The 12107-nt window shown below is 43.2% G+C and overlaps 1 protein-coding gene across 1 annotated transcript in view; it reads right to left on the reverse strand.

Annotated features, from left to right (window-relative positions):
* Window positions 1-12107, reverse strand: part of nedd9 (neural precursor cell expressed, developmentally down-regulated 9) — a 33292-nt gene that overhangs the window by 17589 nt on the left and 3596 nt on the right. Inside the window, exon 2 of the mRNA XM_054763442.1 lies at window positions 1742-2158. Within this exon, the coding sequence (XP_054619417.1) occupies window positions 1742-2158 (417 nt within the window). The remainder of the gene's footprint in view (window positions 1-1741; window positions 2159-12107) is intronic.

Here is a 12107-nt window from a genome sequence, read left to right on the forward strand (position 1 = left end):
TTCTCTGTGGTAAACACCAGGCCAGGCACACCCTGTCCACGTTTGTCACTGCAGAGCCACAATCTCTCAGGCTTCTACGAGGTGCAATGATGGGAGTCAGGCACAAATCTATAAATGCCATGTTGCATCCTATTGCCTATTGCATCAATATACCTGCCCTTGCCAATGTGGGCCGCACCCACCATTTGATATTTGAAATCTACACTCATCCCAAAGTAATGGCTCTCAGGGGTCAGAACAACAATTTCTCACCATTTTTTTTAAATATCATCTTTTACATCGTTGCACTCTTGATCTTAAGGGATTCACGAGCATTTTTAACACACGATTTGTTGCTTGGCATCTCTAGTGCCCCTCCTAAGTTCATTTTTACTGTTTTTGTGTGTCATTTTGGAAGGATAAACATGGTTTTTCTTGCGTTTCCATCGGGGTCTTTAGGTGGGATGGGGATGGCGAAGCAATGCATTTTAGTCCACGATCCATATTTTGGTTTTCTTCTCATTCCATTCCTATTTTTTTGATAAGGAAGTGACTATTCTCTGTGGACCAATCAATGTTCAGTAAGTAGAAGTGAACTGTACTTTACTACTGTGACCGGTGCATCAATGAAAGCGAGAGGCTGAAATTGGGCTTTGAAAGCATCTTTATTTGGGTTTCCTATTGCTAAAAGTTGTGGAGGGTACCAAATTAACCGTACTGTACCACTCTTTGGTAGGGATGCCCCGATCCACGTTTTTTCACTTCCGAGCCGATCCCGATACCTGAATTTGGTTATCTGGCGATACTGATACAATTCCTGTTTGCTTTAATATGCAACCATGCCAATAGAATATCAGCAAATATAGCTAGAAGAATAGCAGCAAACATATTTGTCTCCACACATGCAGTGCCACACGCACACATGCTCATCCCGATGTGTTCACAGTTTCACAGACAGTCGGACAACATCGAACATAACTTCCAGGTCGCTACATCATAGTTATTGTTATGTTATACGAGGCTGTGATAAACTCCTCTTTACTGGCAAGTACGATATTGTAGCAAACCGGAAATTTAGCTTAAGGGTTTGTGATGTGCGACTATTTCATGTGGCTCTTTTGGCTTTGTTTGCTGACCGTGTTAAAGCGCAGACCTGCTCATGGGCCGTGAGTCTTCGCAGCTGAAACACAAGATTGGGTCCACGAAAAAGAGACGAGACGGGATTATAACATTACTTTTAAGAAAAGTACAATGAAAAAATATGAAGAAAAAATAAAATATATTAGATAATATACGAGAAATCTTGTCACTTTCGAATCTCGCGAGATCTTGTGACACCCCTACTAACAACTAACCGTAACCCAAAGCTTTGTCTTGAAATATATATGAATAAATACTGTACAAGAATACTAGGGGTGTCACAAGATCTCATGAGATTTCTCGTTCAGTCTCGTGGGCACTAGGCCTGGGACGATATTCATAAATGAATTAATCACACAATAAATTCGAATGAGCTCGATCATTTTGCTGGCCTCAACACATTGCCATGTGCACGCGTCTCGGAGTGAGCCTTTTTATCAGCTACACACTCTCTTTGTCTCAGTGGGTGGAGGCGGGGCCGGTAGCATACACAGAGTGCAGAGGAGGGTAGCGTAGTACAAATTAAATGAGTTGATGGCAATATATTGTCATATTTTTCAAATATTTTTTCCTTATAAGAATAAGAAAGCTGATTTATACAAAGCCATTTATGGTGCCTCACCTTGTTTGGTGTGTTATCAGCAGCTAGGGTACTCCTTGGTGGGACCTGGTAGACGTCTTGTGCTGACGGCACCTGGTAGATGCTCTGCTGGCTCTGCTGCTGTGGACTCTGCAGAGAAGGTGGCACCTGGTACAGCCCCTGAGCCCCCGAGCCGGCTTTCTGCTGGAAGCCCGAGCTCTGGAGGGGCGGCTGAGCGGCTGCAGCAGCGGCTGGCGACTGGGCCTCGAACTTGGGCCCTATGAGAAGCTTCAGACGGTTGCCGGGGGCGATGCCTTGGCGGCCGTGCAGAGAGCAGAGCCACCAGCCCTCTAGGCCGCCGGTGTTCTGTTCGATCACGGTCAGGATGTCCCCTTTCCGGAAGGCCAGCTCCTCAGGGGACTCGGGCATGTTGTCGTACAGCGCTTTGGCCATTAGGTTCTGCGAAAAGACGCACATTCATTGGCATCAAAGCAAAAATACACAAAGCTTATTTGTTGAACATAGTCAACTCCTTATGTTGCTTCTTTAAGACATGAACGTTAGCTGCCGTGTATGCTGACATGTTGCTGAACTTCTTTCCGCACTTCAATTACCATGCAGATGGCGTGAGCCTGCAGCTCCATGCCAGATGTCTTTCAAACAAATCTGAACTTGATGGGATTTTCTCAGCTTGCGCGCCGCTTCAGGGCACAGTTACGTGTTCCGGCCAGCGGGGGGGTTGAGGGATAATGAGTGTAACTTGCAGATTTTGGCGATAGGAGAAGCCCTGGAGTGTGCGCCACAGTGTTTTAGGGAGGCATTTGTTGCTAATTGCCACATTAAATGCACCATTCTAGCTCTCTTTGGCTTTTTATGCCTGGAAGGAATCAACTGGGCATGAATGGGGCTTTAACGCTGGCATATAAACAAATATTAGCCCACAAACTAGCCTCACATGCGACATAGTGCATATGAACAAAGGTATGGTCCTCTGCCTCTCTAGCAAAGGCCATTCTCTCTCTCGCTCTCTCTCTCTCTCTCTCTACTCTTCTGGGAAAACTATGGGAATTATTGTCCAGTCATCCATTAAAGTGCATTTGTGAGGTCAAACGTAATGTCTGATGGGGTTGAATGGCCTTTCCCAAACTGTTCTCACAGATTTGGAGACATATAATTGTCCAAAATGTCTTGAAGATGAAGAAGCAATTCAAGAGGAGCAAATGAACCCTTGATTGATTAAATAATTGATGAGGAGGTGTGCCCCAAAGCTTTTGAGTATCAAATCCTCTTCATCACATCAATGGTTAACCTTGTTTGTACGGTGACTGCCTTAAGCTTATCACCGCTTGGGGATATTTTTAGTCCCACTGGAGCCATGCACTTTTCTGACGTATTTAATGGAAGCAAAACATACAATTATACATTGAAAGTCCTTTTATTTACTTGTCTTGTTTCAAAGTCATGCATTGTATCAGATTTCTTGCTGTCATCAGCCTTTGCATAGTAGCTCAGTGTGAGAACCAGGAAACCCTCTTTGAGGGTCTGTGCTGGTTTGATACTTTGTTGAACCCTCCTTGGCCTTCCTCTTTGGCCTCAATCAAACAGTTCCCACGTGAAACCGCTTCTTGTAATGCCGTTATCTCTCACTGTGCTACTGGCCTCCTTGGCCATTGTCTGAGTGCACTGTCAGCACCATTACCCAGCACCACCCGTCACACACACTGACACACCCACACGTATCCCCCACCCACCGCTACCGACTCACCGTACCCGCAGCGTGTTCGATATTGACCCCAGAGGTCACAGTGGACCAATGAGAGCGGACTCGACTGTTTGCTGCTTCCGATAATTTGATCCAGCCTGGCAGAGTCATCCATGAGGAAAGCTTCTTGCTGCGATTACTACTGCAGCTACTGTATCCGTGCAGGAGGATGTTTAACGCTGCTGGTCTATGCAGAGACGCCAGCCTACTGTTGCTAGCACACAGCTGTTTGATGCTGCGAGGAGAAATCACACCGGTCGACACCGGAGCAGTGTGCACCATCCTCCTTTGTCTCTGTAATTACAGTGATTGTTCCAAACGGCTGAAAATGCAGACCTCTTGTTTTAAGCAACCACATGTGCACGTAAGACTCATAAAAAGAAATGCTAAACCATCTTTATTTGAGCAGACAAATGCTTTTAAACAGTCTCTCAGGTGTAAGCAGCTCTCCAATTGTGTCTATTCATCCATTTTCCACACTGTTTATCCTCTTCAGGGTCACAGAAGCTGGTGCCTGGTAATATATTTATGCAAACATCATCACATCACAAACCCCAGAGCAGATTAATGCATACATCAACTTGCCTGTTCTGTTTACTCCCGCCACAGGGCCCCTTTTTAATAGCTGAAAACGGTGCATCATTTGTTTTGTTTGCAATTTTTATTTGGACCAAACAATTGTTTAGTCAGAACCCCTAACCATAAGAGACAATGCATGCTCATATATTATATTATATTAATATAAAGCATGTCTGTGAATAGGTTTGTTCGATGCACAGTTCTTCCTCTATAAAAATGCAAATGGCAAAAACTGCTTTTGTGACAATGCAGTGCAATGAAAAGCATGCAGTCTTCCCTCTTCGCGTTTTCACTCTATCACTGTTTTTTTTAAACTATATTAATAAATAAATCATGCTGTTTTATGTATTTTTTTTGCCTTAACAAATCATTTTTAAGCACAAGTTAAATTATTCTACACTGGCCACTAGGTGTCAGTAATTTTACTGTGAGACACACAAATGCCAGACTTGATCGCCAGAATAAGTAATACAGTGTATATACAGTGTAATAAGTAATACAGTGTAATACAGTGTAATAAGTAATATAGTAATACAGTGTATGAATGGACATACAGTATATGCTATATCAGGGGTACCAATTACGGCGATCGCGAAGGTGGTGTCGCCTACATCATAACCGTCACTTCGTAGATGTCATATGACATCAGTCAGCTGACATTAAGCCCCCTCCTGATTCGGTCTGGTGCCGCAGCGGCGGCATAAAAAAAAAGTGGAGAACAGATGTCGCCAGCCACACACGGATAATGCAACTTTCATCTTTATTATTCCGATTATGCATAAACTAACCCAGCGGTAAGATGTCTATATCTATAACAAAAGTTATCCGTTCACTTGTAGCGGCTACTTCTGTAGAAAAAAAAAAGTCAATTGTTTCATAGCTGCGCTTCGCTTCATGAACTCTAGAATTGTGTTTTCTCCAACTTCGTTTGTTAAACTACTATTTCACAATGAACTGGAAAATGTGCCCATTGCTGAAAGCTTTTTACCTTGACTACGGTTGCATTGTCGTTCGCATAATCCTTTTCATTTCTCATATCCAGTATCTGTAATGTTGTACAGCAAATGCTAAACTGGACGTAATACATGATGAACGCTACGTCGCTATTTTCACTTACATATTACTCAGTTTATGTACACAACTATTGAGGAATTATGATTTGAATTGTGAATTACTGAACAGGGCTCCAATTTGCTACTGTGGTAAACATACTAAAATCACTAGTGATAATTTTACTGGCAAAGACATGGTTAGAAGCTAGAGATGATATGTACAGTATGATGTGCTTACCTTAGCTTGCAACATGACATAAGCATTAATGCTAGCGATGCTACAATGGATTGAGCTTCACCATGACAATGACACAGCTACAAGCTAGTCAAACATTATGCTATGGTCAAATTAGTATGTATTGTATCTTTATACCCATTATGATGACCAGACATGTCCAAACCCAATGGGCCATCAGCCTTAAATGAAAAATAACATCTGTAAATCTCTCCAATGGCTTCCTCTAATTTGACTGTTTTATTGCACTTTCCTGCAGGAAATGCTTGTGTTACTCATCCATGACATCGATTAGATTTGAAACCTAATATAAAAGCATTAAATGCAAATCTGTATGACCAGCATGGGAAATGCAATGAATGAATAAACTGGTTGTTAGTCAAAATAATCCTCACATGTCCGTCTGATGTCACGCAAAGAGGGAACACACTGCTCTAATCGGCGTGTTTGTTTGCTTGAGTCGGAGGCACCGCTGTAATCTGAGCAAGTAAAACTGACTATTAACCAGGCGTCACGTCTACGGCATAAACACCGATTAGTCACTACACGGTGACGCGGCGCAGCCATTGATCATCCTGTAAACACACGTGCTTGCCATTTGTGCATGGGCCGGCGGGCGGGCAGACGGAGAGGCAGGAAGGGCCCCTTTCTGCAACTCCCAGCGATGAGTGGGAGCTTCCAGGAAGTTATCATTCAAAGGTCAAAGACGGGGCGAGTCGTTATGTGTGTGATGCGTTTTTGGTGGTGACCTAAAAAAACAACTTGGCAGAGCGAGAGGGACCATGACACACTTTTTTAACATTTAAGAGGTGCGACACTTGGCGAACACTGCAGGAAGCTGACTCTCAGACATAAACGTCCATCCATCCACCTATTTCGATACCGCTTGTCCTCACTAGGGTCGTGGCAGACATAAACTTAAAATGTACGTTGTTTATGTTGACAGAGAAATTTATGTTGTCTCTTAATCCTAGGTCACAGCCGGTCGTACGAGCGCCTACGGCCGGTCTATGTGAAAAAACGCAGGCTTCAAACGAGGGCTTGCGTGACGTGCTGATTTTTGAGACGTAGACTGGCCGCAGAGGTTCTTTGTCTTGTCAAACGAACTCTGTGGGCGCTTACATTTTTTTCAGATAGTGGTTTAATTTTATTTGAACATGCATACAAGTTACAGTACAATGGAATACATCACATTGTTCAATTCGCAAGACAAACCTACGCACTTACGGACCTATTCGTGAGTCGTCCATTCGGCCAACATGTGTCTTTCATACCTGTGTCGTGCGCCACACGTGCACTCCACATATGTAATTAGTGAGGCCAACGCACGTTAAGATATTTCATACATCCTCCATGCGTGTCGAGATCTTACAAATAAAAAAACGCAGCAATTTGGGGAACGCCATAAATTGGACTTCTGGTTGTGACCTAGGCTTTATGTGAGTTGTAATAGACATGCTTTTTAAAAAACTTCAAGAAATCTTTGTTGAAAAATTTCTGCAATTTGGGTCTTGTCATTAATGGGTGATGATGGGTTCCCCAGCCAAACCAATTGAGAACCACTGGTGTATACCATATGAGTCATGTAAAGCACTGCAGTTCACACGCTGGTTGAGTGAAAGTTAAGAATACATGGCTAGAAATGAAAAAATAAACATACATGCTCATGTTAGCAGACTCTACTGTATGGCTGTGCCTAAGCTTTGGATGTTTCAGTATTATATACTATTATATACTCCACAGTCTCCACTTTGCTGTTTTCTTGCTGAACTCAATCTACAGTTCAACTCAATCTACTCAATCTATACATTTTTGAGTCATTTCTGTTGTGTTCCTGCCGTATCTTCGTGTCCTTTCTTATTTTCTTGGACAGCAAACTCTGTCCCAAGCTTCCCAGGGAAACATTTTTACACAAATGTCCGAGCAACAGGTTTTCCAGCAATTGCAAGATTGCTGTTTACATACTACAGCTTATCAGTCTTGATTGTCAACAAAGAATCTGCTCTATGTGCATAGTTCCAGAAAGTTTTAGTAGTAGCAGTATTAAATCTGGTTTGCTGAAGACATTTTATTCCGTTAAACCATGCTCGGTATGTTCCCTAACTCAACATTTAACAATAGAATTAATTTAGTCTCTCCTATCAATAGGTGTGCCAAGTTGAACTAAGACATAAAGCCTAAAGACGCGTGTGTTCCTTTGCCAGGCGTCCTTCGACATCTGGCTGAAGACGCCTTGCGTGTTTTCATCGTTACAAATCTGAAATAGTGCAGAGCGGAACTGTCTAGGTCTGCACCTGGATCATGGTACACAACTTAAAGACACAGCTGTCTGGTCTCCTACACCCCCACCCTGAACCCCTCTCTACGCACACAGCGATGACTCACGCAGGCTTTTTCCATCAGCGCCTGGCCTCAACGCAGACTATGTAAACGTCCTCTCATTTGTGTAGCCAGCCTGTGCTAACCAATCCAAAAATAAAAAGGTCCTTACATAACTTCGTTGCCTGTTGAAAGGGCCCCACCTTTGCTGTCTGTGAGGTTCATGCACTTTAGGGTGGGCAATGATGGAGGATTTGGCTCACAAATACTCAAAATCCCCTTCAACCATTGCCGAAAATGTGCCCTCAGTGCAAGAAATAGGATAAACAAACACACACCGCTTCGCTCCAGCTGTGAGTGTACAATCAAGGCTGCGCCATTGTAACTTTGTTGAATAGGAAAAGCAGCACACTCATGTGGCCTCATTTCACATGGTTAAATATAGAAAATAATTATGGTAATGACGATAATGAGGACCTGATGACTTTTACCAGTCGTTCCTCTGAGTGCGCCCTGCTGCGGGTGAGAGCCAGTTCAAATAAATGGGCCGTGTGAAGGGTTCTGGGTAGGAAGGGCTCATGGGAAAGTGGTTCCGTGCCTGGAGTACATGGTAATTTCTTTATTTGGACATTTTTCAGGAAGGTTTACCCCCGATTACAGCCTGTGAACAAGCAGCACCAGTAGCTGTGTTCAAACATAATTACATAGCAGCCTCTTCTCACGGTACAAACAAGTATGGAAAACACACCAGCGTCCAATGATTGAAGCTTCAGCACATGAAATATAACATGGCGCGACCAAGTTGTAATTCAATACAGAGCTGTGATGTGCATTGGAAAAGTCTCTAATCCATCAATATCTCATTCTAGCCTTGTGATCACTGTCATCGACTGACTCATCCCCCAACCGCGTTTCATGTGAACAGAACTCACGCTACAGATTTGCTTATCTGTTTCTACACCAGGGGTGTCCAAACTTTTTCCACCAAGGGCCAATTGTAAAAATGACGAATGAATGCAATTTAAAATATAGAACTTATTATGTACAAGATTTGAGGATTCCTTTAGGATCCACTAATGACGACCAATCAGTGGTGCTACAAACTGTGAATGACGTGCAGGCCGGCCAATGACGGTACAGTCAGACAAGCAAAGCAGGAATAAACAGAAACCACAGTCTAGCAAAGAATACAACGTAGGATCCCTGGTGAAAAAGTAGACATGTGCCTAAACACTCATCAAAACTGCATGCAAACAAGCGCGTAGACTGGACTACAGCCACTTCCAGTAGTAAACCTAAATCATGATGAACACAACCTGGGCAGGACACAACTGCAACTCTTGAAGTTTTATGAAGTCACAGGAAATGATTGCGAAACTTGACTGTTAAAATGAATACTCATTCTACTCCTCTTAACCCTTTTCATTCATGACAGTCATTTTATTTCTTTACTGTCACGTCAGCCACTGGGTAGCTTGACATCACCCTTCTGTTTGTTTCCGTCCCACTCCTTACCCCGCAGCACTTCCCGGCCTCTGTAGGACTTAAAGGCTACCTACGACATGGCTGGCCTTGTCGTTTCACATTTTGCAGTGCCTTGCTCAGGTTTTAAAGGTTATAATTAGGTGTGAGAGCCACACTTAGAAGTGCATCTATTCCTGTGAATGAGAAGGACTGCTGTGTGAGCATGTTGAGCAACGTCCCTGCCTCTCATATTGTGCCAGGACGTACTTGGACACTCTGAACACTGCGAAGCAGCAGGGAGTGAAACTGTCCGTCTAACTCAGCACTGCCAACTGTATGGGTTTTGTTTGGATGCAAACACTGAACTCTGCCCCAAATAGCCAATTTGCACATACTGCAAATCAAACAACAACAATGCAACAGCATCATTGGTGTTGTCAAGGTTACAGCGAAAGAGAAGATGTGTGTTAATTCCAAGCTTGATGCCAAACGCTCCATGGGAGCATCTCGGTAGGCCCTGGAGACACAAACTAATCCCTCCAAAGGGGGCATGAGCCAACATCTGAAATCATCTACATGGTATCACTGGAGGGCCATAGTGGATGGCTTTACATATAGGAATAGCCAATGAGATGGAAATTCACCCCCAGTGTCCCCTTGATTTCACGGTAAGCAAATCTCAGACAATTAGAAACCCCCCCACAAAAGTGTCTGTCTTTCCCCCTCTCAAGACATAACGACCATCAGAGATATACGAAGGTACTTTTGTTTACTAGAAGAGACTTAAGTACGGTGGATCCCCACACATTTGCTTTTTTCCCTCAAAGAACATGTCTCATTCCCCATAAGTTGGTATTAATTCATCAATACATGATAATACAGGTAACATGTACAGCATACATGTACCACTGTTAGAAAGCCCCCAGTTTTTACATATTCTGTCTTATGACTTCACACTTTGTTCGTCAGTCCTTGAACGCACCATAGTCGTGTGCTGTGACAGGCTCACGGTTACATTGTGACTCCGATTTCATTTGTTCATCGGTCATCTTCTATTACCATTTCATTGGTGATGAGTACCTCTACATTTATACTGTAAATGTGTTTAGTAAGTGTGTGAGGGATAATTAGGGCTTAACCCTGGCACTTACATTACAAATGTTGATCCAAAATCAGAGAACGTAAACGTGGTACATTTTTACACATTTTTATGGCCTTATCAATTAGTTGCGTTTTTTCGCCATTTGCTGGTGGTCCTTGGAAATGGAAATGCTTGGTTGCTGGTGATCAATATTCCTTTGCATGACTCATAAAAATGCTGATAGTTCCTCAAAGATTGAATTAAAAACAGACCTCAATGTTTAACTTAAATTTTGAATGGTTCCTTCTTTTGACACATACATGTTTCCCCTCTAGTAATATTCCCAGGAAAACATAATTCAAGACTAAATAAAAATGATGAAATCGTACAGAAAATGTTCAAGAATGTAACATTTTGGATATTGGTTGTAACACTACAACTCAGCATTGTCATGATTTAGCACAGTAATTACAGTTTTGATTAACATATCCAGGCTACAGGGCTCCCCCTACAGCTTTGGGGTGTGATTTCTTTCAAGACGTTGCTGGAAACACAAAATAACTGTGTTAAACATGCATTTGCTGACCTACAAAGAATAAAAACACACAGTGTCGTAACACTAGTTTGTGGGGCTTTCAAAGTACATGTGTTGTACTATGAACTAACTTTTGCGCCAGTATTAATAACTTTTCTCAGCTGTCCAGCGTCCTCCTTCCCACCGCGAGGGCAGAACCGGGGTCAAACCAGGCTCACCATCTTGAGAGATGACCCTGCAAAATTGTTGACATTCTTCAGGGTTAAGGGTGGGCCTGGGGGGTACATGATAATTATTTCCGTCCTTAAGGTCAAACATGAAAATTACTTTTATTTATTGTCGGTGATGTGGTATATTCTCACAGCTTAGTATGTCTCCAAGCTTGAATAAAAAATGTTAATAGCTGGCTGACGGTGTGAGGGCACAGCGGGATGGGGTTTGGCGGATGGGGGGTTGGGGAGAATGGTGTGGGACTATTCATTGTTGCTGCAGGAGCATCGCTTCGTGTCCGTTTTAAAATGTTTCACAGAAACAAACTATGAGCTAAGAAGGACATTTCATTTAAGCATAGCCAGTAGACACAGTTGTTGTGTGTTGACAGTTCAATGGGAAGAAAAGAACTGTTACTTACACAGGGGCTCTTGCAACACAATGCCACTGTCTTACACAACTATGTGCATCCTCTGCCAGACTCATTAACAACGTAAAGGGCCACCTTGAAACAATCATGCGCCTCTTCTGGACAACATTCCCAAGCGTAACGTCCTGGAATGCTCTCATTCTCACACAGGGAGCTCCTCGACCTCTCTTCCCATCCCCTCCCCCATTCCTTCACCAAACACATCTAACTTTGCCCTTTCGTCACCCCCCCACAACTTCCTCTCCCTTTCATTTTCTGCAGCCCCTTTCAGCATCGGGGATCCTCCTCCCACACAGAACAATGTCTGCTTCGCCCTCCTCCAGCTCTCTTTACCCTTGGACCGGTGCCTAGAAGCTCAGCCCATTAAAAAAAAAAAAATGAAACAGTGAGGAAAACACACATTTTGGCCACCTAATAACTCTTCAGTGCAGTTGTAAAGCTATTTCTGCAACTGTGACATCAGCATTCAAAGACTGTGGAAGCCTGAGTGGAATCTTTTTTCCACCAGGACTCTTACCACAGGAGTCATGCTGTGTTGAAATCCCTGGACTTCACTGACGTATGTGCGGCCCCATTGAAGGGATTATACGCATTAATGAGACCAATCGGAAGACAAGCCTTCCTCTCACACCTGAGCACCTGTTGGAAAGCCTTTCTGACAACATGCGAATGAGCGCCATGTTAAACCTCTGCTGAAACATTACCCGCTTCGCTTAATATTGTGGTAAATCATTCATTGGA

Source organism: Dunckerocampus dactyliophorus, chromosome 20 (genome assembly GCF_027744805.1).
Source record: "Dunckerocampus dactyliophorus isolate RoL2022-P2 chromosome 20, RoL_Ddac_1.1, whole genome shotgun sequence".
NCBI classification, from domain to species: domain Eukaryota; kingdom Metazoa; phylum Chordata; class Actinopteri; order Syngnathiformes; family Syngnathidae; genus Dunckerocampus; species Dunckerocampus dactyliophorus.